At 38.5% G+C, this 25911-nt stretch overlaps 1 protein-coding gene and 1 long non-coding RNA gene across 8 annotated transcripts in view; one reads left to right on the forward strand and one right to left on the reverse strand.

Moving 5' to 3' along the window:
- LOC107600932 (glutamate receptor ionotropic, NMDA 1-like) lies at positions 1–23057 on the reverse strand. Of its 7 annotated transcripts, none has more exons than XM_016292924.1 (20): positions 22413–23055; positions 19665–19799; positions 18325–18501; positions 15587–15684; positions 14820–14941; positions 13573–13747; positions 13241–13385; positions 12908–12994; positions 12638–12785; positions 11768–11895; positions 11521–11685; positions 11218–11336; positions 10663–10775; positions 10413–10561; positions 10179–10336; positions 9570–9731; positions 9205–9314; positions 8728–8873; positions 6352–6378; positions 1–2067 (listed from the first exon to the last, which is right to left on the reverse strand). In XM_016292924.1, exons 1-20 carry the CDS (start codon positions 22659–22661, stop codon positions 1999–2001), a joined length of 2682 nt encoding a protein of 893 aa, XP_016148410.1. In that variant the 5' UTR covers positions 22662–23055; the 3' UTR covers positions 1–1998. The 7 variants fall into 7 exon arrangements, with proteins under 7 accessions (XP_016148410.1, XP_016148412.1, XP_016148411.1 ...); XM_016292922.1 differs by lacking the exon at positions 1–2067 and adding an exon at positions 4956–5907 and having other exon boundaries at positions 12650–12785; positions 22413–23057; XM_016292921.1 differs by lacking the exon at positions 1–2067 and adding an exon at positions 4957–5907 and having other exon boundaries at positions 22413–23056.
- The window catches only part of LOC107600934 (uncharacterized), a 7315-nt gene continuing 2677 nt past the window's right edge, over positions 21274–25911 (forward strand). The window contains exon 1 of the long non-coding RNA XR_001610860.1: positions 21274–21301. This is a non-coding gene — a long non-coding RNA (uncharacterized lncRNA). The remainder of the gene's footprint in view (positions 21302–25911) is intronic.

Genomic DNA, 25911 nt, shown 5'->3' on the forward strand with positions numbered 1-25911 from the left:
TAGTGATTTGGAAATAAATGAAATCCATGGATATTTTTCTAGTGAATAATATAATATCATTATATGCTCACAAAATTGAAAAGACACTTAGTTGTGGTCTGCAACTGACATGGCACAAATTTATTGGCACACAGAAATTTTATTTCTATATATTTTGTCAAAATGCATTGAAGAAGTATCTAAAATGAACTGAAACATAATGTAGCATTGTAGCACTTGTTAAAGTAAGACTTATGCTCAGGATATGTGTGTTACTGTATGTGGTGTAATTTATCTGATTGTGTTTGTGTGTCATTTACAGTGTGACAGTTTCTCATAGAACACTCCCTTTTTTCAACATTTTCATAAAATCATCTGCAATCTAGCAGTCCAGGCAACATAAACTGAATTCAGTGTTCACATGCCCTGAAATCAGATATAATACATCATTCTTCTGAAGTACAAACCACATTCATTGACCCAAGCAATGAGAAAAACATACTGTACATATACCTGTCAGTTTGAAAAGACTAAAAACTAAAGTAGTGTAAGCTAGTAGTAAACAGAAGATATATGCGATATGCACTAATTTGACACAGTTTAACTCTGATATATCAGAAACAAATCCAAATCTCTTGATATATGAAAACTAGAAAAGGAGTGTTTTGTAAAATTCAAACAGCTGACAGTTACATATATTTCGCATTCTTAAATGTGCATTTTCATATCAAGTATTAGTATTACAATCAACATTTGGCAAATTGCATAATTTCCATATGCTTATAGCTTCCAACAGATACACATTAAAGTGCTAGGTAGATGATCTCTCTTATAGGGGAGTTTCCATGGGTCATATAAATAGCATTAAGTGAACATTTACAGTAAGCAATCCTTATTTGTACAACTTTTGTTGATGTTTCTCAACCCCAGAACTTGGGAACGGGCCAGTTTTGCCATCTAACTAATAGGTGTATACGAAACTACAGCACCAGCGTTGAAAATAAATGGGCACACTTGGGGTTTTCTCATGTAAAAGATCTCTGAGGTCGTCTGTGGGGATGACACAGAGATGATTTTGCGTGAGATGCCAAGTGCTAGTTGGATGAAAAAACTCGGCCCCTTGATGCACCCTTCAGACTGAAGTTGAGAACGACTGCATTTAAAGAGGAAGAACTGTTGAGTTTGAAGGAGAGTTTGCAATTAACTGATGTGCAGTAAGCCACGTCGTAAATCTAAAATTGAATACCTTTTCTGTGATATGTGGAGGGGGGGGATACTGTATATTTTTCTTGTCCATAATCCTTTAGGGACAAATTTGCATGCGTATTACATGCAAAGGGATGTTAGAATATAAAAGACAATGATATATGAAACAGCACAGATCATGTGCTTGATTGGCTGACATTTTGCTTTATAGATTATATAGACAAAGAATGAAAAACAATGAAGAGAAAGCAAATAAAAAATGTAAAGAAGATAAATATCATATGTAAATGATGAATATAATTAATGTAATATATACTACAACTAGTTAATTCTTTAAATAATGGCCGTAGAATCGGCCTTGCAACATGAAATGTTTTGTTCTTTGTTCTAAATTATACTGTACAATACTTAAACCACTTAATCAACATAAGAATAAGCACTAATATTAATAAGAAATATTTATACATAATGATAAAGAATTTATACAGAAGAAGTACTGGTGGATGGAATGATGGTATACTAATTTCAGCATCAAGCTGTGATGGTGAATGCGCTTATGTGTTTATATGGTCTGTGTGTTCGCAGTGCTCCAGTGCATTGCAGTGTCATGCCATCCCTTGCAGTCCACCATCAAGTCCCAACAGGTCCAATTGGCTCCTCATAAAGGTGAAGTGGCTCAGTAGTTCTCGTCCATGATAGATCCATTGTGCAAAACCTAGAGGAGCGGTACTACAACGCTCCCCTCTAGTTCCATCTTGTTTGTCTCTAAAGAATGAGCATGTCTTTATGTTAAACTCTCCCTCTTTCTCTGCCTCACACCACCGTGCTGACAGACGGGTCGGACAAGTTGAGTTGGCCCGTAATGTCTGTGGGTGGGTATTGCTGTAGAAAGAGAGAGAAGGTAGAAAACACACAGGATAGAGAACATTAGTGTGACTGTTACCTTTCCTTTTCCCCAAAAGCCTAGTACGGAATTAGCTTTTTTACCCCCAAGGCAGCAGGTAGCATGGAAATCCAAAACAAGTACTCAACCATTGAATGTTTCAGACGTCATTGCTCTAAATTTTGCCTTCAGGCCAGGACTCAGAAACATTTTAAAGGCTATGTTTTACAATTGAATGCAACACTTAAAAATTCTGTTACATCCAAGGAGGTTATAAAAATTTTAAATGGTGTGGGAGAAGTGTTCTTCCAGCTATCTTGCTGCCTTAAGTGGTATTTAGAATTATATTCAAAGAAGAGGAAGCAGGTTCTCTGGTGAGAGATGGTTTTAGGTGATAACCTTGATAACCTATGTTATTTATATAAGCATTATTGGGTCAAAAGTCAAAATGTATTTTTACACTTGCGACACACTTAAAAATATATGACTGTCATTGCATTATATAATGAAATATAAACCAATTGGCATCTGCAAACAAGTGATGTTAACCAATTACCTTTTTTTCCAAGCTATATTTGCAGTTGCTTTTAACCCAGTTGGCTCAATGTGGTTTCTAGTGGATATATGATATCAGATCCCCTCACGTTCACACTGGCGCACTAGCAGAGTAAACATAGTTGTAGGTCATAACATTAACTAAAGACATTGGTTCCATTTTTGACTTTCAACCAGAAAGTGTCCAGAAAGTATCCAGAAATACTTTTTATCTTCATTTAGAACAGAATTAAAACCTAACAACCAAAGTATTTCTCCTAAAGTTTGTTAATGGACACAAATACCAGTTGCTTTCATATTTTGTTGTCTAATGCAATGACGTTACTACATTTTTAAACTTGGCTCAAATACTTTCTAGGCCACTGCATATTTATATTTGTAATATATATTTTATTCTCATTCAGTTGCAGTTCCTGTTTCCTCATCTCAAGACGTGTTAGAAGAGCAACAAGCTGTTTTCTCACATGGGCATCTGCAGTGCCGGGTTGGCAAAACACTCAATGACATGCAGGTGCCCAGTCAGAAGGCAATTAACACAACAAACATTTTTTTTTTTTTGCTTTCAGTTTTTGTAAGCTATAAAATGTCTCGCAGTGAGGCTTGCCATGTTGCAACGGCAAGGACATTTTTATTAAAACAAAGTATTTTGATCTGACAGGATTATTACATTATTATCATTTCAAGTTCTGTTCCTTGCTGTGGCAATCTGTGAAATTGAGGCACAGAGAGCTTTTTTGGTTAAGCTGACAAACATTTTTGTTTTCTTTTTTTGGTGATCTGCTAATCAAGACAGATATATATACCTAAGGAATACATTTTCAAAAAGCAAAATATATTGATGGAAAAGCAGCAGCAACGAGTTTCATATTATTCAAAATTTTAAGAGTTTAGCAAAAATCAAGGACACATGCAATGTTTGGATGTTTGAGTTCAAAATAATTTCAAAATAAAATTTCTTATAAACAATTTATACATATTAATTATGAATTTAATATTTACCATACTAATTATAGCATGTGTCCTCTTTTATAGCTTACTGTTTTTTTTATTTATTACTATGCCATTGCCAATAAATAAGCTTATAAGCTCAATATATGATGCAACAACTCTAAAAGCCAAAGCTTAAGGCAAAAGTTCTCATTGTCAAGATCATCATCATCATATTGCAGAATAGATGTATTCAGCAATACTTCTGATGACACCGGGAGGCTTTTTTTTGTCTTCCTTGGTGTTGCATCAAGAATGCCCTTAGCACGCCTTAGAGAGCATGAGATAGTTCTTGTTATGTTCACTTAGAAGGCTTTCTGTTGGCACTTCCAAATCAAGCCCACAGTGCCCCCTGGTGAGAGACAGTGAATCAGCAAAAGAGACAAAAAGTGTGTGTATCATCACTACCACAAAAAATGCAACTACTTCTACTAAGGCAACCAAAACACAGTCTCTACTTCTACGACAGATATATTGCATGCTTGCAGAGGAAGAGAGAGGCTGTGTAGCATGTACATCATGTGGGGGACGTCGACAGTTATAAATCCATATACATCCACTTATATAGAAAGAGAGGCGACACTGATATCAAGAAATAAAAGGATGGTTAAACACTGTGGATGGCTACTATTGTGTTTCTGATTTTCACCTGGATTGTTGTGCCTTTTCTTCACCATTCACCACCCCAACCCACCTTCCCCATTTTCTTAAACATTTTAAAAGGAAAAAAAGTAAAATAATTCCAAAATAAAATGTGAGAAAACGTAACGTAATAGTGCTGAAAATGGAGGGAAAAAACTAACAGTCATGTATAGGTTTTTAGGCCCTATTTAATAAGTTGTGGTGCCATAGCAAATCATATTAATGTTAATCAAAATCAACAGTTATGAAATTTGTAGAATTTATCTGTTTATGATATACTAAGAACAAGTATATGTGTAGTATATATAGTTATAGAACTTTCTCCATATCTGGAAAGGTTTTACTATGGCAGCACAGTAATTTTATAATATATAATAATATTAATAATTATGTAATGATTAATGATATAATCATTTTGCTGTTAACGCTATATTCCAAGTCTTCCAAAGCCACACAATGTTGTAGGAGGATCAGATTGAAATTTGAGCCATTCGCTGAAAATTTTAATAGCTCTCAAATTGAATTCACATATTGCATGTCAGGTTTATGCCTTTGATATCAAACGTCATTTGTTCTTGCATGTTTTATGACTTCTTTATAAAACTTTGAATATAGCACATAAATTACTACTTTTATGTACTTTTATTATGTTTTTTAGCGCTTGAGAGCCCTTGTTCACTGTCTGCTATTACTGAATGGAGAAAAGCAGCATTCCGCTGTCTCCTTTTGTGTTCCACGGCAGAAAGAAGATCATACAGATTTGGTACAACATGAGGGTGACTAAATGATGACAGAATTTTCATTTTCAAATTCCCATTCCTTGAAATAAACTTTGTTAGGACCTTAAATAAAACAGTTGTACAAAAGAAAATCATTGTTAATTGATGATTCCAAAATCTGAAAGGGAAGTTCCGCTGTTTAAAAAAAATGAGTTAGTCTGCATGGTATCGGTTGCTCTGATCAAACACCACAACACCAAAGCATGCCGTCGGGGAAACAAACATCGCAAGATTTGACTGTTCATATCAATAACATCAGGCAGGTTTGGGGACGAGAAACACACAAATACGCACAACACATCCCACCAAAAAGAGTCACACACGTCCACCCGCACTAACACACACTCCACATCCAGAGGTTGCAATAGGGAGAGAAGCAGCCCAGAAACATCAGGCATTGTGCAGCGCCCCCTCCTCTTGGAACAGCTCTTAGGTTAGAACCTTTTCCCTGATCACTGGGTCCTAAAACCTTTCAGCTTAACTCTTAAGGATGGCTGAGCTCTTAAGTCCTAACTGACAGATGGGGTCTGGATGGTGACTCGATGACTGACTGACAGACACGTGGCCGTGGCCGAGATGCCAGGAATGGAGGAATAACCAGAGAGAAATGCGGCTCTCTTGGTTTCAGACATGACATGTCGTTTAAGACAGAAGAAAGTAGATACAGAGAGAGGAGCAGAAGAATAGGACGAGAGAAAGACAGACGCAGAAAGAGGAAGAGAGACCGGCCGAGTAAAAAGAGATGCCATTCCTTAACCTCCTTACCGTGTCTTTGGAGGACCTACGTCTCTTGATGCTGGAGGCCAGGGTGGTACTGATGGACCTAAAAGAGGGTTTCTTTTTTGGGTCGCTGTCTGCTCTACCACTTTTCCTATCCTAAAATAAATATACGTAGAACAATTATTCATGTTCTCTGGCTGGTTTTCAACTGCCAAAACCACATCCCCTCGTTCCCCATTGATAAGCTATCTTAAACCCAACGATCTATAAATATGAATGGAAGTCAGACTTGTTTGATTCAAAGAGACTAAGAATTGGTAGTAACAGATGCAACCGATTTGGTTGCATGAAGTGGCAGCACTTTCGAATTCCCAAATGATCTTCCTTGGCATCTGTTTTGTGCTGTTTCATAAATACTTCTTTTTAACACTTTGTGGTTTTAGGCACAAAAGAAGATTGGGACCTTTTTGCCCACTTCCCTCCCACTGTCCAACAAATGTGCCCCACACGGCTACTCTCTGGCCTCTACAAAGGGTACGAAGGTATAGCACAAGACTGGGTGTGTTTGTGTAAGAAAAGGTCGAATTAAGGTATTCTTACATCCTGAGTCTCTACAGAGGAAGAGGGCTGCATTGGGGAGGAAAAAAGAAAAATAAATGAATATTTATCCACTTGCTTTAAAGATCATATGACTTTAAGATCCATAAGCAAAAGCAGAAGGCAGCAACATGGGTTTGCTGAGGAAATAATGACATAAAAGCCAAGCAGTCTGTAATATCACAAAACAAAACAACACTCTTATAGGGAAGTAGAGCAACCAATAAAATGCCAAAAGAGCACAGGATATGAAGTAATACTGATCAATACATGAATACTTATAAGAACCCTCTGAGCGTTATACTTTTTGTAGGGTATAACGGAAATCCACACCACACATACAGTAAGTAATGTACTCTAGGGTGTCAGGGAGTTGGGTTAAATGTGGTGTGAATTTCATTTAAATTCATGCAGAGAGCAGAAGGAGCACGGGTGTGGATAAAGTAAGCAAAATGTGGACAAGCATTCAGTTGACTTTGGCTGATGGAAAACTCTCAGGATCATCTTCATATTTGTTGCGGTCCTTTAAAAGTTTCTGAACATCATTTGACCCCTGCTACATATTAAAAAGTCTACCACTTTGGGACTTACCACAATGTCTTTGCAATCTAAGAACAACTTTGCTAAACACACTCTTGTTTGTCCTGCATCAATTTTGTGCTTTTAACAAAGAAAAAATATTAATAAGCCCTATTTGGCTGTGGTCAGAGCACTGTCTGTGCATTTAGCATGCTGGACCCACATAGACCACCGGCACAGTGAGACACGTAACTGGCTGCAAGCTTTGACATAGTATCTCATGAGAGCACATTCACCCTTCATTTAGTTTTGCATCATCCATTTTTCAGTGTTTCCATTGGTTTTCTTATTGGGCAGGTTATTCAGAAGTGCAGTGTGTGTGGGTTACACGCAGTTCCCTTTATGAAGGTGCAGTATACACAAGTGCAAATGGGGAGTTTGAATATGGACATTCATTTAGAAGGACTCACACAAAACATTTATATTTATACTCAAGCTCGCAAAGATATCACCATCAAAAAAATTGTGTAAATTCCTATACAGAAAGGAAGAGCTGACAAGAAAACATGAAATGCCACAGGGATTGATCCATACTAACTAATGTTTTATATTTAAATCAAACGTTCAGTTTGATCTGGCATAGGTCTTCTAGACTCCAAATTTAAAGTGTTTTTGTGTTTGCTTGACCTTTCTGCATATAAGCCTACATGCATATACATACAAAGACAACTATACATGTGAGGCAGATGACAGACATTGACAGTAAATTGACCTGCTCACAAAGACAAGCTACTGTGATCTTACCTTTCACTGCTACTGCTGTTTATTCTATTGCAGCAGTTCTGACCTTTTGTGATTTTGAATAAAGAAGCAGCTTGAGGCTCTCACAGCCTCACTGTACTTCTACCCAGCTCCCACCCCGCTGGCCCACCCCTCACCAAATATCACAGTCCCATTGGGAAGACCTCCCTGGACTTCTTACTAGAAAACATCGGTCTTAATGGACACGCAGGTGAGCAAAATTTTGTAGCAGACATTTCAGTTGGACTGTGTTAGACTATAGTATGGATGTGCTGGATAGGGCTTTTTAAATATTTACTTCTATAATATGTTTAATGTCATATTATTACTCCTGTTTTTAAATAATATTAGCAAAGACTCATCACAGTTTGAGGCTAGGACTAACATCTATATCTGATTACCAATTAGTGCTCTGTCCTGTTTTTTTTTTACTAGCTTCCTGTTCTCTTTAGCATAGCTTGATGATGTATACTAGCAGTACCTAATCAAGATTACCTTTTTATATCGCAAACATTATTTTGGCAGCCTACATCATCTTCAGGTATCTATATTTCATCTAACTGTGATACACTAAGTGGTTTGAAGCATTTAAGTGGTTCATGCCATGAAAGCAGCTTCATATTCTGATGAATAACTAAGCATATCAGCTATTTTAAATATACTGATTCGCGTAGCAAGGATGGCGTGGCAACAAGATGGATCAGCTTGTTTTACATACTAAAGATGGAGTCCCAGCCGCACCCACAGCTTGACTCCCTGAGCTCTCCTTATTGTCCTGTTGGGACAGACAAGAAGAAGGAGGCTGATTGAACCAGAGCAGCCTAGACAATTCCAGGCCCTTTTAGATGCCTAAGAACACACAATGGAGATCGTCCACCTTTGGTCCCCACACCAAACAGTGCAACCAAAGATCTGTTTTTAGCAGAGGTATGAATGAAAAACTTGTGAACTAAAGCCCTAGTACAAAAAGTGGTTCTTATGTAAAAGTCGGTTGGGAGGTCATTCCCTCATGTTCACCCTTCTTTTTACCTCTTGTGTTGTAGGAGAGAGCTACCTTACCTGTAGGTTCTTCCTCCAAACATTGACGGCCGCAAAGGCTAGCTGCATCTGCTTCCTGCGGGCGTCTTTATGGCGCTTATATGCAATCTCGATGAAAATGAGGAAGATCCCAGCTGCAATGCCTCCAGCAACTAGCATGAAGACACCTGTGAATGAGAGGGATGAATGAAACTGTCAGACGATTAATGCAGACACAGTATTCTTCGAATCAACCCACTGAGGAGCTGGAGGGGGTGGAGCCTCTGTGTGATGGAATCCTACATGTATTGCCCATATATGCGGGGCCTGCTGCTGAAAACCATGCAAAATGGATGGATGTTAAAGGTTAATGAGTTTTGTTACAAATGTGAACACCAACACAGGTGAGCATAAAACGACAACTAAAAGCATTGGACAAAAAAGGCCCCAATACCTTACCTACTGTACCTTTTTTGTCCAATCTCTTTTAGGTCTCTCTGTACCTGAAATGGCCCATACCTGCCATATTCTCAAAGGTGAGTGTGGCTGGGGCATTGCTCCTTGAGTCACACTCCTGGTATCTCACCCAGGTTTTATCTAGGTCCTCCATGAAGCCATTCTCATGGGAACTGCAAGGGGTGGTGGAGAGCAGGAAGAGAAGTTCAAAAGTTGTTTTTGGTAGAAAGTACCGATAAATCCCACAAAGTCACCACAACCACCAGCACATACACACAAACACGTATATGATCAAGCACACAGACAACAGAGCAGGGATGAAAGAGGGGAAATACACAGAGAGAGATGAGTAAGTGTCCAATGGTGAGATTTTATACAACATAAAACTATACAGAAGCGTACGATATGCTGCTTCGGCTGGGACAGACCTGAGAATAGCCAGGGACACATTCTGTTTCCAGGGGCTGTCCTTGCGCATGCCTATGCCAAAGCCCGAACGGAAAAACAGCTCTCCCGTGGTCACCAGGTCGCACTTCTGCGAGGCTTCAAACTCCAGCACCGCAGAGTCCCAGATGAAAGCATGCAGCTTGCTGTTGGGGCAGGGGGAAGGGAGGAGGACGGGAAGGGTGGGGGGTTACGGTGCAACAATACAGTGAGAAACAACACACTCGTGGCACCTGACCCCACCCACCCCTCTTGTGCAACTTGTGTTACCAGAAAACTAGACTGCCACATCATAGGCAAATGAAATCCAATGCCGGACGAGTGGAGCTTTGTCCCCCATTGGATTCCCTCAATGACGTTTTTGCTGAAACCTGAAAAAGGTGTTCTTTAGCTCAATGTTAATATATGTTATGTGTGGCACATAGCTGGGCCTCTCCTGTGTGGGGTTATGGACCAGGGTCGCAGGTTAGTGCAGTAAGTGCTGGCACTGATTTATATACCTGAGACCTGCAGGCCCAGGACCCTCAAGACTGACTGACTGATTGACTGACCATGAGGCCAGACCTGCTGGTGTCTACCCAGCAGGGACTCACTTGTCCCGAACAGCCTGGATGGCTTCAGCGGCGCTTTCGTAGTTGTGCTTCTCCATGTGGCGGTACATGGTGCTCAGCTCAACTTGTCGCCGGAAGTAAATATCCACCGAACTTTGCTTCACTGTGGCATAGATGAACTTGTCTGATGGGTTCCTTAGCTGGAAAAAAAATGCAAACTCACTATGCATTTTGAAAACCTTTACTTTGGTAGTTCAAGTGCTTAGAGAAGCATACCCTTGGGTCATTGATGCCGGTGATGCGCTCCTCAGGCCGGTCCAACACCAGGAAGGCAGCCAGGTTGGCAGTATAGGATGCTACTATAATCATAGCAAAGCCAGCCCACACCATTCCTAAGATTCTCGCTGAAAAACTACGTGGGGCACCTGGACAACATGTGTTAAGTACAGTAGTAGTCAAACATATGTCAAGTAAAACTCATTTAATTTAATATGATCTTAAAAACAAAGTTTGACTTTCACATCACCTTCTCCAATTCCAGAGTTCAACAAGACGCCCCAGGAAAACCACATAGCTGAAGATAAGGTGAGGGCATCCTCCTCTTCTTCTTCACTGTTTACTTTAAACCTTCCAAATGGGCTGGGAAAACCAGGTCAAACAGTGAAAATGTTCAGAAAGAGAATAGGCAAAGAACCCATATAAGTAGTCTTCAAATAAATAAGTGCTCCAGTATCCCAAGTCACTTAGCATTGACCAGATTGCAGAGACCATAGAGAGAACTATAACGGATGTGAAGCATGGCAAAGAGACAGAGGACAGACAGGAAAAGACAGATCGAGAGGGAAAAAAGAACAGGCTCACAGAGTACAGCCACCCAACCTCCCCCACCTCCATGGCGACAATGACAATGAAACATGTTCAGCACTCTCATGTACTGTGGAGACATCCTGAAACAAAGGTGCTACATGATCCCAATGAGTGAAACAAACTACCTAAAAGAACAAACAACATGTGCATTCAGCCACCCCATGGACATACATAGAACAGGTAGCCACACTCTCAATCCAACGTCTTGTTGTACCTGAACCGGTCTAGTAGGTAAAGCATCACCGCCACCACATGCACCGATAGACCCACCAGTAGCCACAGTGTGCTCTGGAATGGCTGCATGAATGAGTCCAGTGTACTGCGAGGTATTTCCTGAAACACACATTGCATGATCACTAACATAAATTTAGCACATTTCAGTACCAGCTCTGGTAGGTACTAGCAATACTGTCATGAGGCTACAGTAGCAAGTGGTGACTTTTTTTTCAAAAAGGCTATACTGATGATCTGTAACTAAAGTACATAGAATGTGGTATTTTGAGTAGTGTAATCATACCTTTTTAACAAGGATAGTCAGTCCCTGGTATTTGAAAGGCTTGGAGAATTCTATGTACTGGGCTCGTTCATTGTTGATCGTCAAGGGTGCAACGATCATATCAGCAAGGCCACCCAGGAGCTCGCCCATCATACCATTCCATTCCTTCTTGTTACTGTTATTTACCTATATCACCAAAAGATAAGTAGAAAGCAATCTTATGACAATCATCTTGCCTGTACTTGGCATAACGTGAAAGTGAGCTCACCCTTTCTTGTGTTCCGAATTTCCCATCTGCCACCAGGTGTACTTCATAGGTGAAGTTCATGGTCATTGCCAATTTGATCAGAAGGTCAACGCAGAATCCGTAGCAACACTGGGGAACAATTGGGCGTCCTGTAACCAAACCAGAAAAAGTGAAATTTCATTCCATCTGACAAAATTGAAAGGTCAATATTTAGAAAGCCCACCATTCTCAGTTCACTCACCCCAATGCTAAAATCACTCACTCATTCAGAGATTGTGTTTCTCTTTTAGATGGTGTATGCTCTTAACTGCTATAGACAGCATTGAGGTCTGATAAATTCATTTTCTATTAATTCATCTACCGCTCTGCTACTCAGCCAGTCATAGATTTTTTTGCAGATGATAATGGAATAAAATATTAACGAGCTATGTGAATTAATTTTCAATTCATCTATGGTACTGGCTGAATTGAAGTAGCCACAACTCTTGTGGTTGGAATGGATGTATTTTTCCATCCATTCTGATCTCAGACAGATGCAACAGCCAGATGGGAGCATCAACATTTAAAAGGAATACAATCCTTCCATATTGACTTTCACACTTTACCTGTAGATTATATAGGCTGGGACACAAGGCACATATATACAGCTGTCAGCTGTCACTATATGCAAAGCGGAACGGCATGACAGAAGCCCAAGCGACTCACACACAAAAAAACACATGCGTACATTTTGCATTTAGCAAAAATAGTCACACACAACATAAAACACACATACCACGGACACACTTGCTACATTCATACATATATAAATACCTGCTGCATATATATGTATGTATGTATGTATGTATCTCCAGACGGCGGATGTAGAAAAGCACAGTGACCTAAACGTCCCTGATGTGTTACCTGGGATGGTCTCATTTGGTCCAGTGCAGATCACCTTTTTAATTAAGACCCCATTAGGTGTGTACTCTTCCTTGCAGGTCCCTTCCAGCGTAGTTGGCTTCACATACACAAAGGGTTCCTGATGAATGGTCACTATCTGCAATAGATGGATGGGATTTTGTTCAGCTTTCCTATGTGGCATCAATCACTTTCAGGTAATTTCTGATTCATGACCCTAAATTATTAGCAAGTTTTGGATAGATGTAGTGAACCCTGTACCTTTAATCGAGTAGACATCTGGAATCCTCTCGGTCTTTCTGTTTCACCTCCAGGCCAAATAATCTTCCTCTGTTTATTCATCACCACCTGATGAAGCAGATAATTAACAGGCGTATATTCATAATCATAATCTTTGTTCAATCCTCTAATCTAAAATAATTAGCATAGATTCCAAAAGTGCCATTACGGGGTCGGATTTGAATACAATTATGTGAATACTATGACTTAGTGTTGACTTTAAAACTCTGTATTTTTGTCAGATTTATTTTTGTATGACTCACAGGAACTAATGCAAGATTAAGGACCCATGTCTGTGAAAGAAAAGACTAGTACTTGTGTTCCATTGTAAATGCCGACTTGAATCAGTCTGCTCTTCTGGTAGTTGAGAATGCTGTAATGAGCGTATTTTCTGTCACCGTCATCATTGAACTCAACGCGTCCTGTTAGGCCCTCTGGGTACTTGGAAGACATCAGTACCCTGTGGAGCACAGCCAGTACTGACCTGTGAGTAACTTTTTGTATGTGAATGTGATGCATGAAAAATATGCATAGATGAAATATCATGTGTTGTGACAGTGCGTTAGATCACAGTCTGTGGTTGTCAAAATCCATCAAAGAATGACACGGATGCACCCTCAAGCACGATGATCTTTAGTGGTACTGACCTTTTAAAAAGTGGCCCGGTCTTCCAGATGTTGGTATTGCCCACACAACCCCTTGGAGGTTCTGTGATGTTCTCTTTCTCAAAGAGCTCTTGGATGGACTGGGCTACGACAGCAACGGCATCACTGATGTGCGCCGATTCATTCTTACCATTGATGAGCTGGAGGCCAATCAGCCCTATGTGTTGATGTTAAAAATTAATCAGTGAGCTGTTCACCCTTGACATTTAGGAGCCCTTTCCAACACAAAAAAAACCCATAGGGTCACCCTTTGAGCCAGCATAGGTAAATGACTCTCAAATCAGATGTCAAGTCATGTTTTGTCAGACTTTTCTACTGGTAGTAGTCAATCGGAATGTAAAATTAATGTTTTGTTCTTCACAGCATGCTACTTGAGGCAGTTTGCCCAAAATGCAAGCTTTGACCCTTGAGGTTGGATTTACTGAACTAAGCCCACTAGCGCCACCTACGGCCAAACTGTGGTAAGTCCTGTCCAGTTGTGAGACGCTAACACACACTGATTGATGAAATATATCAGATTTAAGGTATACTTCACACATAAATCCAACTTCAACTGAGTTTTTGTTGTTATTGGAGCAGGGTTTGAAAGATCCAGTTCTGTAAGAGATCTCCAAAAGATTACTGTGAAGACTCCACAAGTGTCATAAATGAGGACAAAGACAAGAAAAACACTGGCAGGGTAAAAGGTGAGCAAGTGTATTGGGAGCGACAACGACAATAGTGTGAACTTTAAAAACTTGTGAAGTGCCTGGGACATAAAAAGGCCATTTATAGCTTACCAATACCAGAAACACGTCAAAGGGAGGGTTGAAAAAACACCCTTTTTAAATTCACAAAAGCCAGACTATTAATATAATAACATAATATGATAAAACCACACTCTATGAGTTAACACATTTTTAATTTAAAAAAAAACTACTTCATGACAAAGACATTTTTATGGTAACTTATTAATTAAACCTCTAGAGGTCAATGTTAAGTTCAGTATTGTAATTAAGCTTGCCAGTGAGCCAGAGAACACAACCATTATTGTGTAATCTAAAGTGACTCGTTTAAAACCTTTAAACACATAAAGTGCTTAAATGTTTAAACGGTTAATTTATACATACACACTAACATCCACTACTCGCTTCATCGATAAAACCTCTAGTCTAGTTTATCAGAGAAACTGAGACAAATGGCTTCTTTTCCTCTGCCTGTCTCAGTTGTACCAAGGTGGGTTCACGTACCGTCAGGGGCCTCGCTCAAAGCTTTACCGGACATCTCACGCTCCCCGACCAGCCATACATAGCCTGAGCCTGTCATGTTGAGGAAGCGTGCTGTTTTGTACACGGCGGCTGCATCTTCCTCGCTAAAGGCAGACAGACAGGTTTACAACCGCTGACAGAAATACGAGAAGCTTACTGAAGTATGAAATTGTTTTGTAAACCCATTGCTTTGACTTTTCAGTATTATTTATTTCAAAGTGTTCTAAGGTCTGTCCTGCTGAAAAAAGAAACTGGTTAGTGCTAGTTTTGTGCTGGTCGACCATTATAGCAGGTACTGCAAAGGTTGTTGCTACTTCTTGCTAGTTAAGCTAATTATTTTCCAGGTTCAGAACAAGTTCCTCAATCAAAAGCATTTGTGACTTGTTGATTACAACAAAAAAGAAAACAAAATGGTTAGAGTGAATATAACCTGACACCGAAAAGGTAATTGTTTATTTTATTTTATTTTAAGAAAAGGAAGAACAAGTGGAACTTATTTTTGTGGTAATCAGCATTAAGCCACAAATGCTGTTGATTTAACCTTAATCTTATATTGAACCTAGAATATTCCTTTAAGAAACACAAGCAACCAAAACACAACATATGGTTGTCTATTCAGCAGGGTGAAATGTATATTAAATATATGGATGACTCATTCTGATTCATTTTACTTTTGCAGGTACAGTGAAGAGTGAAGTGCAGAGATTTTGGTGCGCTGCTGAGATAGCATCATGCAGTAAACCTCTTACCTGGCAGAGAGAATGATCACTCGGGCCTCCAGCTCTTTGGCCTCCAGAAGCAGGGCAGTTAAGTTAGTCTCTTGGTTGAATTGAAGCACTTTCTCGGCCTGAGATTGGGGTACACAATCGGTCAAAGAGGCTATTTACTTCCGTAACTGAACCATGCTGCCTCATTTAGCACTTTTGGTTGGTTTGGTTGTTTCTGTTTATTTTTTTTTCTTTTCTAGGGCTGAAAAGGGGGAAAATTATAGAGTTCCAAGGAAACTGCTTCAAAATGAAAAATAAAAGAATAAAAAAGCTTGAAAAACACCAAAAAAAATTCGGCATTGTCGCATGCAAACTGAGGGTTATCAAGGCTTCAGAGAAGGACGTGCATGTTAGAGGTTTCGGGGAGTGAGACCGATGCAACCGGAAACTAAAACCAGGTGGAAAGGGGAGTGACAGGTGAGAGGAAGTCATTTCCCCCAAAAAAAAAGAGTCGAGAAAAAAAGAGCAACGAGGGGATGCTGCAATAGGAAGTAGAATCTGAGTGTTGTGTCCCAAACTATCGGATCTCCACAAAGAATGGGCTTGCTTTTTTAAAATTCTGAATCATGCATCATCCTTTATTAAAAAGGAAAAAATGGTAATGAAAGAAGCGGAGCGCTTTTATTTTTTTCTGAAACGGAAATAATAATCGTTCAAAAGAAATCCATTCTTCATTTAAATCATAAAAAAGGGAAAAGTAACGTCTCAACGTAACAAAAAACACGTGAAGAGCAAAATTCCCACAATGCACCACTGTATTTATGAAGCAATCAGCTCTAAAGCATCTCAAGAGACACTGACGATAGACTCGCCAATTGCAAGGATCATATCTGTGGCTCAAGGCTACAAAAATACCAGTGTATAACATAGCATAAATATGTTCAAAAAGTCACTGATGCTTTGCAATGACCCAGGTTAAGGTTTTCATTTTGCTCCTGTTGTGGAGTTTTTGACTATGGTAGAAAGCAACATGAAATGAGCAAATAACGCACGTTAAGTCAAATCAGACCACATTAGACATGGCTGACGCCTTTGGTTTTAGAATGTTAGCCAACATTTACAACATGGCATGAGAGATGTGATCACATGACAAAAAAGTAAAACAGTTACGTACATAGAAGACTTTTGCGATTGATACACACACGCTTGCATACAAGCACGCACTGGGAATCCTGGAACTGGGAATAGCTTACCTTGGTCTCTCTCTCCTCCAGAAGAGTTTCTAGTCTTTTCTGTGCCGCTCTGCCTTCATGGTCGTCGCTGACGATTAGAATGATGTGATTCCAGCGGAACTCCCGCATCATGTCAAACCACACATGTGCCTGGTGGGAATAGGGTGGAACTGTGCGGAGGAATGAGAGATGGATGCTCTGGAAGAAGGGTACAGAGAAAAGAATGTAGGAGACAAAGTTTAAAATGACAGTTTTTTTTTTGAGTGAAATAATAAAAGTGTTTCTTCAACTACAGGATTTTTTTTTCCAACTTTTTTTATTTATAATTTTTTTTTATTTTTGCTACTGGTAGAAGGGTAGAAAGAAAAAGAAGAAAGTTGGGACACATCATTTAAAAAATGTAATTGCATCACTTTATCTCACAATTCAGAATTTTTTCTTGGAATTTTTAGAAAACATTTCAGAATTGCAAGATATAAACTTATATATAAACATCTCACAATTCTTTTTTTCACATAATTGCGAGTTTTGCGATAAACTCATACAGAATTGCGAGTTTATCGCAATTCTGAAAAGAAAAATAAGTCCGAACTGAGATACAAAAGATGTAATCACCTTTTTTTAATTTTTTTTTTATTCTGTGGCGGAAACAATCTTCCATAGTTTCAGGATTATTTGTCATTATTTATTTTAAAAGATTGTTCAGTTCTGTTTTATAGATTTCATTGTTTTGTATTTATAATATTATATCATAAAAATATTACATTTTAAAAACTAAGATGATCTGTTTCAGTAGTTATTGTGTGAAAATGAATAAAAAATAAAATATAGGTATTTCACAAACAAGTCAATTGTTTCATTACTAAATGAATCTGCATTTCTGAACAAATTGGTAGCATGAAGACAATCACTTATTTCGTTCCTGAATGACTCAAAGATTTGAATGAATCATTTAAATGAATGATTCAATGACTTAATCATAAAGACAGCCACTAATTCTGTGTTCTTGAATTAATCGATGTTTTAAACAAATCGGTTGATTTGTTGAATTGGTTGTTCACTGAATCAGTCATAAAAAGATCAAGAGCAAAATTCCCACAATGCACCACTGTATTTATGAAGCAATCAGCTCTAAAGCATCTCAAGAGACACTGACGATAGACTCGCCAATTGCAAGGATCATATCTGTGGCTCAAGGCTACAAAAATACCAGTGTATAACATAGCATAAATATGTTCAAAAAGTCACTGATGCTTTGCAACGCCCCAGGTTAAGGTTTTCATTTTGCTCCTGTTGTGGAGTTTTTGACTATGGTAGAAAGCAACATGAAATGAGCAAATAACGCACGTTACGTCAAATCAGACCACATTAGACATGGCTGACGCCTTTGGTTTTAGAATGTTAGCCAACATTTACAACATGGCATGAGAGATGTGATCACATGACAAAAAAGTAAAACAGTTACGTACATAGAAGACTTTTGCGATTGATACACACACGCTTGCATACAAGCACGCACTGGGAATCCTGGAACTGGGAATAGCTTACCTTGGTCTCTCTCTCCTCCAGAAGAGTTTCTAGTCTTTTCTGTGCCGCTCTGCCTTCATGGTCGTCGCTGACGATTAGAATGATGTGATTCCAGCGGAACTCCCGCATCATGTCAAACCACACATGTGCCTGGTGGGAATAGGGTGGAACTGTGCGGAGGAATGAGAGATGGATGCTCTGGAAGAAGGGTACAGAGAAAAGAATGTAGGAGACAAAGTTTAAAATGACAGTTTTTTTTTTGAGTGAAATAATAAAAGTGTTTCTTCAACTACAGGATTTTTTTTTCCAACTTTTTTTATTTATAATTTTTTTTTATTTTTGCTACTGGTAGAAGGGTAGAAAGAAAAAGAAGAAAGTTGGGACACATCATTTAAAAAATGTAATTGCATCACTTTATCTCACAATTCAGAATTTTTTCTTGGAATTTTTAGAAAACATTTCAGAATTGCAAGATATAAACTTATATATAAACATCTCACAATTCTTTTTTTCACATAATTGCGAGTTTTGCGATAAACTCATACAGAATTGCGAGTTTATCGCAATTCTGAAAAGAAAAATAAGTCCGAACTGAGATACAAAAGATGTAATCACCTTTTTTTTTCTTCTTTTTTTTATTCTGTGGCGGAAACAATCTTCCATAGTTTCAGGATTATTTGTCATTATTTATTTTAAAAGATTGTTCAGTTCTGTTTTATAGATTTCATTGTTTTGTATTTATAATATTATATCATAAAAATATTACATTTTAAAAACTAAGATGATCTGTTTCAGTAGTTATTGTGTGAAAATGAATAAAAAATAAAATATAGGTATTTCACAAACAAGTCAATTGTTTCATTACTAAATGAATCTGCATTTCTGAACAAATTGGTAGCATGAAGACAATCACTTATTTCGTTCCTGAATGACTCAAAGATTTGAATGAATCATTTAAATGAATGATTCAATGACTTAATCATAAAGACAGCCACTAATTCTGTGTTCTTGAATTAATCGATGTTTTAAACAAATCGGTTGATTTGTTGAATTGGTTGTTCACTGAATCAGTCATAAAAAGATTCACCCACTTGCATAACAGCTGAACCTGTAGATATAGAGTAACTAAAAATCCCAACTATTAATAAAAAAATGATCTGTAAATATCACTTGTCAGCAAGATATTTTTTAATTTGGGTCTTTTCTAATCAAGCTGAACTTTTGTCATTTTTATGTTAACAGACAAACTAGTCATAGTGTGGGAATTGATTTAGACCCCATAGTTGAATAAACACTCATCAATACCCAAAATGTTTCATACTGAAATTGAATAATTAAATTTCTCTCTCATTGCAGCCCACCTTGTCTGAGTAAATGGACATCCTGGTGGTAAGCCCTACTACAGGTATTCGGTAAAATCCTGCGGTGTAGGAGACCGGAGTGGGCGTCAGATGGTCATTGGACTGTGGTGGATGGCTCACCAGGATGGCGTACACCTGCGAATATGATCACAGAACTGGTTTAAATGCAAACTAGCTGTCAAGACTGGATCACAGAGGAGTGATCGCTATGACTCATGGATCTGGCCTCGGTCTGTGAATAAATCTATCACAGTCAGACAGATTGACCATTTGATTGATTGATGATGAAGGATGTTTGGTTGGACTCAAGGGAGCATAAGAGACAAAGAGGAATCTGGCATATATAAACATGTTTTTGTTTTTCAAAAAATATGCTGTATTAAGAAGGAAAACCAACAATGGAGAAAAACATTGTGTTTCCAGAGAGACCCTCCGGCATCGGCTCCATCTGTCACAGAATGTCTTCAGAGTGGGCAGAGACATCACTGTGCCAAAGGCGCTAAGACTGAGAGATACAGCAGTTTCGCATGGAACAATCTCACACAACCAAGAAATTAATTCAGCAATTATCCTGACATCCTGCTAACTAGCTACACAACCTTACGGCTCAAATTTGTTACGGCTCATAATTAAGCACTAGACACCCACTGTGTTGACCAGGGAGGTTGGTGTGAATATTAGTGAGAGAATGAACAAAGGAGCACCATGAGCAGGACGGGAGAGAGAGAGATTCATGTTCAACCCAGTTTTTGTTCAGTGCAATATCCAGGCCTGAGATAGACTCCTACCTCAGCACATTTGTAATGATATCACCGGCCCAGAGAGCACTTAAAGCGGAACTGTGTAATGTGATTTTTGCGTGTGCGGGCTTTTAATGAAACAAAGCATCAGGCAGAATTACTCCCACGAGTGTGACAGTAGTTATTCACTAGTGAAAATGTCTCTCATTTACACTTCATTTAGGGCATTGCTACTGCAGTACATCATGGTTTCTCCTCTTACACTTCTCAGGATATAACATGGCATAAAAAAACTTAGAACTGAGTGGTGATCGTTTTAAGAGCAGATTAATCTATCTATCTATCCCGACTACATTATTTTATACCAACAAATGTAATTTTTATGGGTAGAAAATGAAAATGTGGTTGCGCATTTCCACTCTTTATGCTGTATTTATAGTAAACATTAGTATTCATATGGTGTATTTATAATGAACATTAGCTGTATGTCTCTAGCATTTCTGACTTGCAGTAGCTTCCTCTCCCAAAGACATTTTGCAGTTTGCAGATACCGATGCCATGCTGACCCTTCCACCCCCATCTTTATTTTTATCAAGCACAGAAATACTCTGTGAAAATAGAAATGGCTTGCATTGAAAATCATTGATTTTTCATGCGTCACCTAGTTTGTTTTGCAGCTGCTGCCCTCGGCCAGCATCGTCATCGAACTCATTCCTAACATCAAAGCTCTGTGGGGTCAGCTACAGTACGTTAACCTTTCCTCCCACCGTGAGTCCATCGACCTGCTTGGATCATCATCTGACAGGCTGTCCTGTTTAGACATCTAAACGAATTAGGCAGCTTCAATCTACTGCCACAATCCAAACCAAGTTCAACTGTACAAGTAAGTCTCCACAGGTCAGTGCCTATACTGTAAAACTGTTTTGTTGGCTAGCCTAAAAATATGTGCTTTATGTGATAACATCCAATTTAATGGGTTTTATTCAAGTCAAAAACTATATTGAATGTGAGTGAATCAACAGTACTACATTAGGTTATATTTTAAGGCCAGAATATGTAAACATGGTTCCTTTTATTTTCAGCATTTTTTAAAATGACTTACACCCTCACTATTTATTTAGTATTTATACTTATATATATATATATATATTCTTTATATATGTATGTGTGTGTGTGTATATAAATAGAGAGAGAGAGAGAGAGAGAGAGAAAGCCTCTAAGTGCCATTTGAAAATTTCTTCTAAAATTAGCATTTTTATCAGGCTCCTATGTGTAGGTTCAGTAATTTCACTTTAATTGCAATAAATAGGTTGTTTTCATTGCTATTAAAGTGAAATAACTGAACATTAACATAGGAGCCTGAGATAAATGCTAACTTTAGAAGAAAATTTCTGACTGCACTTAGAGGCTTTTGCATCTGATCTCTCTCTCTCTCTCTCTCTCTCTCTCTCTCTCGATACACACACACACACACACACACACACATATATATATATATATATATATATATATATATATATATATATATATATATATATATATATATATATATATATATATATAAAATATTTAAAAATTGTCTAACCTATAATATGCATTTCATTTAATTGTACTCGTCAAAAATATGATTTATTATGACTAAATCAACTGAATACATAAAGTATCTAAACAAAATTTTGTAAAGGATAAATAGGGTATTTATTGCAGTTTTACAGTGCAATAAATGTTTAGAAATTATTAGTTGGCATCAGTATATAGCTCTTTCTAATGAATATATTTGCATATTTAATGAAACACTTTTCAATAACCTAAATAATGGTACTTGTAATGGATAATATCATGCTTAAAAAAACACTGCCTTATTAAAGCCAAACAAATTAATTCAATCTGAGTGGTGCATATCGCATTAACATGTTTACCCCTCAAGCAAATTTTAAGTCATTTGATTTAATACTGGATCTCGCCACATGAAAATGCCACAGTGCAGCGCTGATACTAAAAATCCCACCTGACTGGAAATGAGATCCTCACACACAGACAGCGCCATCTGAATCGCATTCGCTTTGTGAGTGACAGAGATGGCGGTCAACTTGAATTTATCCCTTCCGTACACCTGGTTCGCCTGAGTGACCGCATCCTTGAACACCTGCTCGTATCTCTTCTGGCTCAGGACGGCTCCGATGTTCACAATCTTGGGCTCGCAGCCGCCCCGCACGCAGGAGCAGGAGAATAACGCGGCCAGCAGAAGCAGACGCATCGTGTGGAGGGCCAGAAGTGCGCACGGAGACTCCCAGTGTCTTGTCTTCTTAGTGCTGCCGGAGGCTCTTGTTTGAGCTATTCGCTTGTTAAGAATGAAAGCAATGTCCAGTGTGGCGGTTTTAGACTTTAAAAAACCCCAGGTACGAAATTCACACACACTGCGGCGATCCGTTCATGGTGCCCGGTTCAATTAGGCGATGGCATCTGAGAGAAGCGGCATTCACTGCAGCCTTTCTCTTAATTCCCCCTGTTAAGTCAGGCTGCAGACAGGCAGAGCAAATACTACATGAAGGCTGGCAGCAGAAATCAGTGATGCGTCTCTGCGCGTCGGCTGTTGTTCTGCGGCGGAGCGCTGTCCTTGGTGCTGACAGCTGTGCGCGCTCTTTTACGCGCGCCCCCGCACCTCCTCCAGTTTTTCGCGTTGGCGTTCCGCTAGAATTAAAACGCTCCGATGTCACAAACAATCCAAGCGTGAAATTAATATGCAATTTTTATAAACGGGTAGAAAGAAACGTATGGTTTTAAAAGGTCGACCATTTATCGACACATTCCAATGTTTCTAACGCATTTAATCTCTCCTATCCCCACCGCTTTTTGACAATTTTCTCGAACAGATGTACAGATCGTTCTCAACTGTAAATGAAAAGGATTTCATGTGAAGGTTTTTGATATGAACAGACTTTGTCCTTCCTGAAAGATCAAATGAAGGTGAAATATGTCATAATACAAATATGGCGATTATATTTAGTAATATTTAAAGGTTCTGTTATTAATGTAGTAAAATTACATAAACAAAATTGGTAGAATTAGTCCCAATGTGGCTAAACATGCTATTGATCAAATTTGTGGAAGGCCTGTTTTGAATAACTGATTTATTCACATTATAAAACTATAGATCTCAAAGTGTTACATTAAATGAGTCAAAAATGACATTTTTATTGGATTATATTGTTACTCTGCAATCTATTGAGTATAATTGAGCAACTTTGCCTCAAGTTTTCTATCTGTAGCAACGGTGTCCCATAAAACACATCATTTCATTACTTTGAATCATTACTTAAATCTTTGTTCTATTCAAGAAGTAAAATTCATGTGCTTATTCAAAAACTGTGGGATTAAATGGTTACGAAACATGTATAAAGGGTTAAGGCATGGTCAAATTGAGATATTTCCTTATATTCTTGCCCAAGACAGTGTTTAAGCCAAATAACATATAAAGCGTGAGGCTACAACCACTTGATTGGCTCTATGACTTTCTCTCCTCTCCACCTGTAGCTGGTGTGTGGTGAGCGCACTGGCGCTGCTGTCCTGTGGCTGCCGTCGCATCCTCCAAGTGGATGCTGGACACTGGTGGTGGTTGAGGAGAGACCCCCCACATGATTGCAAAGCGCTTTGGATGTACAACAATACACAATAAAGCGCTATATAAATGCATCATTCATTCATTCTAGAAGACAGGCCCTGATGCACTCTTAAAAATGAAAGGTTCCTCAAGGTTCAGCAAAGAAACCTCTTGTAAAGAACAGTTGTTAGTTGTATTTAGATCACTGTATTGGTTTCTTTAAAGCACCAATGCATAGAAGTTCTCCGTGACTCTAAAAACCTTTTTGGCTCTAATTCAAACCTTTATTTTCAGCTCACCTGCTTCTAGTATAGCTTCCACCCAAAAAGACTGACTTAAGACAGCTAAATGTTACCACCGATGCTCAAAGTTGTATTTTAAGGACTGATGTTCAATTATGTAAGCAGCACACCATCCATATTTCATCATTTTCAATCATGAAATCACTTGCTCTGTCTCTCAAACCTAGACTTTAAAAGTAATTACGTAAAGTGGCAGGTCTGAGAGGTCCTTCGCGGTTCTCTGAGCATCTCCTGCTTTAAGTGCTGCGTGTTTTCAAATAGCAGCTGTGCAAAACCTTTAATTTGTGCTTTATTTCAAAGATGCATCTCAAAGCTCCAGACAAGAGCAGTGCTTTGAAAAAAAGTGTACTGCTCGCTTGTGGGGAAGAAAGGGTAGCGATTTCTATGCAGGTGCATGTGCTGAGCAGCATTATGCACTGGTAGGCACATAAGGACAAAAGGGGGAAAACGGTTACCAAGGAAACAAGCCTCTCTCCTGAAGTGTGAAGTTTCAAAGTATTCACATCGAGGCATTTTGTACGCGCTGGCAACGCAGGGTGTTAAGTGACAGTATGCCTTATAAACATGCACCACAAAACACGTACTTAATGTTGGCATATTAATATGCAGGTTTTCTTGTACATATGCATTTGGTCTTGCTTTGTGTTGTGATTTTGTCAGACTCCGCTCATTGTGACTTGATAAAATGTTCCCATGTTGGAGAACCTGCAATCGAAACCCTATTAACATTTAATTATCCATGGGAAATAATCCCTCTACATGTGAATGTCACAGTCTGATATGAAGAGGGGATTTGTAAATTAGGTCACAATTGATATAGTTATGCCTTCGACTTTAAATAATGTATCACACGCCTCGGGGGGGCATCTTTATATAGCTGCATGATTTTATTTACTTGTATTATAAAGTCAAATCATAGTCTGTTGCACAGAAGAATCATTAGAATATAAAGTAAGCTTATTTAATTATGGATGTTATTATCTCAAGAATGAGTTATAAGTATTCCGTTTATGTTTTTAGGTAGCGTAAAGTGTGAGTTTAGCAGTGAAATCGCTGGCAGTGGCGCGTGCTACTTCACTGTCTGAGGTGTTGTTATACTCGGATGTCTCTCGCTTGCTGGGAGCCACACAAAAGGCTGACCAAGCGACAAGGTTCTCACTGGCCTCGGTCGTGTTCAGCTCCCTCCCCCCCACTCCCACATCTCTGCACATCAATACAGCTGGGCCAGCCTGCACTGCAGCCGTTATATAATGACGCTCCTGCCAACACACACACACACTCACACTCACTCTCATAGGGACAGACCATTTACCAAAGAACAGTCAGGACTAATTAAGAGATGACACATCTCTAATATGTGTGTGTGCATGTGTGGCAATAGAAGCAGAAAAAGGAAAAGATAAGGCGATACTTAAGGTCCAGGGGATTTTGTAAGATCTTAAATATGCTATCAGAAAAAAATATTTGTCTAAGTGTTAATAAATTGTAATATGTGCCATCTCAAGCTAAATTAACCATTATCTATGTAATGTAATACATATATATATATATATATATATATATATATATATATATATATATATATATATATATATATTTTTATT

Source organism: Sinocyclocheilus grahami, unplaced genomic scaffold (assembly GCF_001515645.1).
Source record: "Sinocyclocheilus grahami isolate Dianchi unplaced genomic scaffold, SAMN03320097.WGS_v1.1 scaffold294.1, whole genome shotgun sequence".
In the NCBI taxonomy this organism is placed as follows: domain Eukaryota; kingdom Metazoa; phylum Chordata; class Actinopteri; order Cypriniformes; family Cyprinidae; genus Sinocyclocheilus; species Sinocyclocheilus grahami.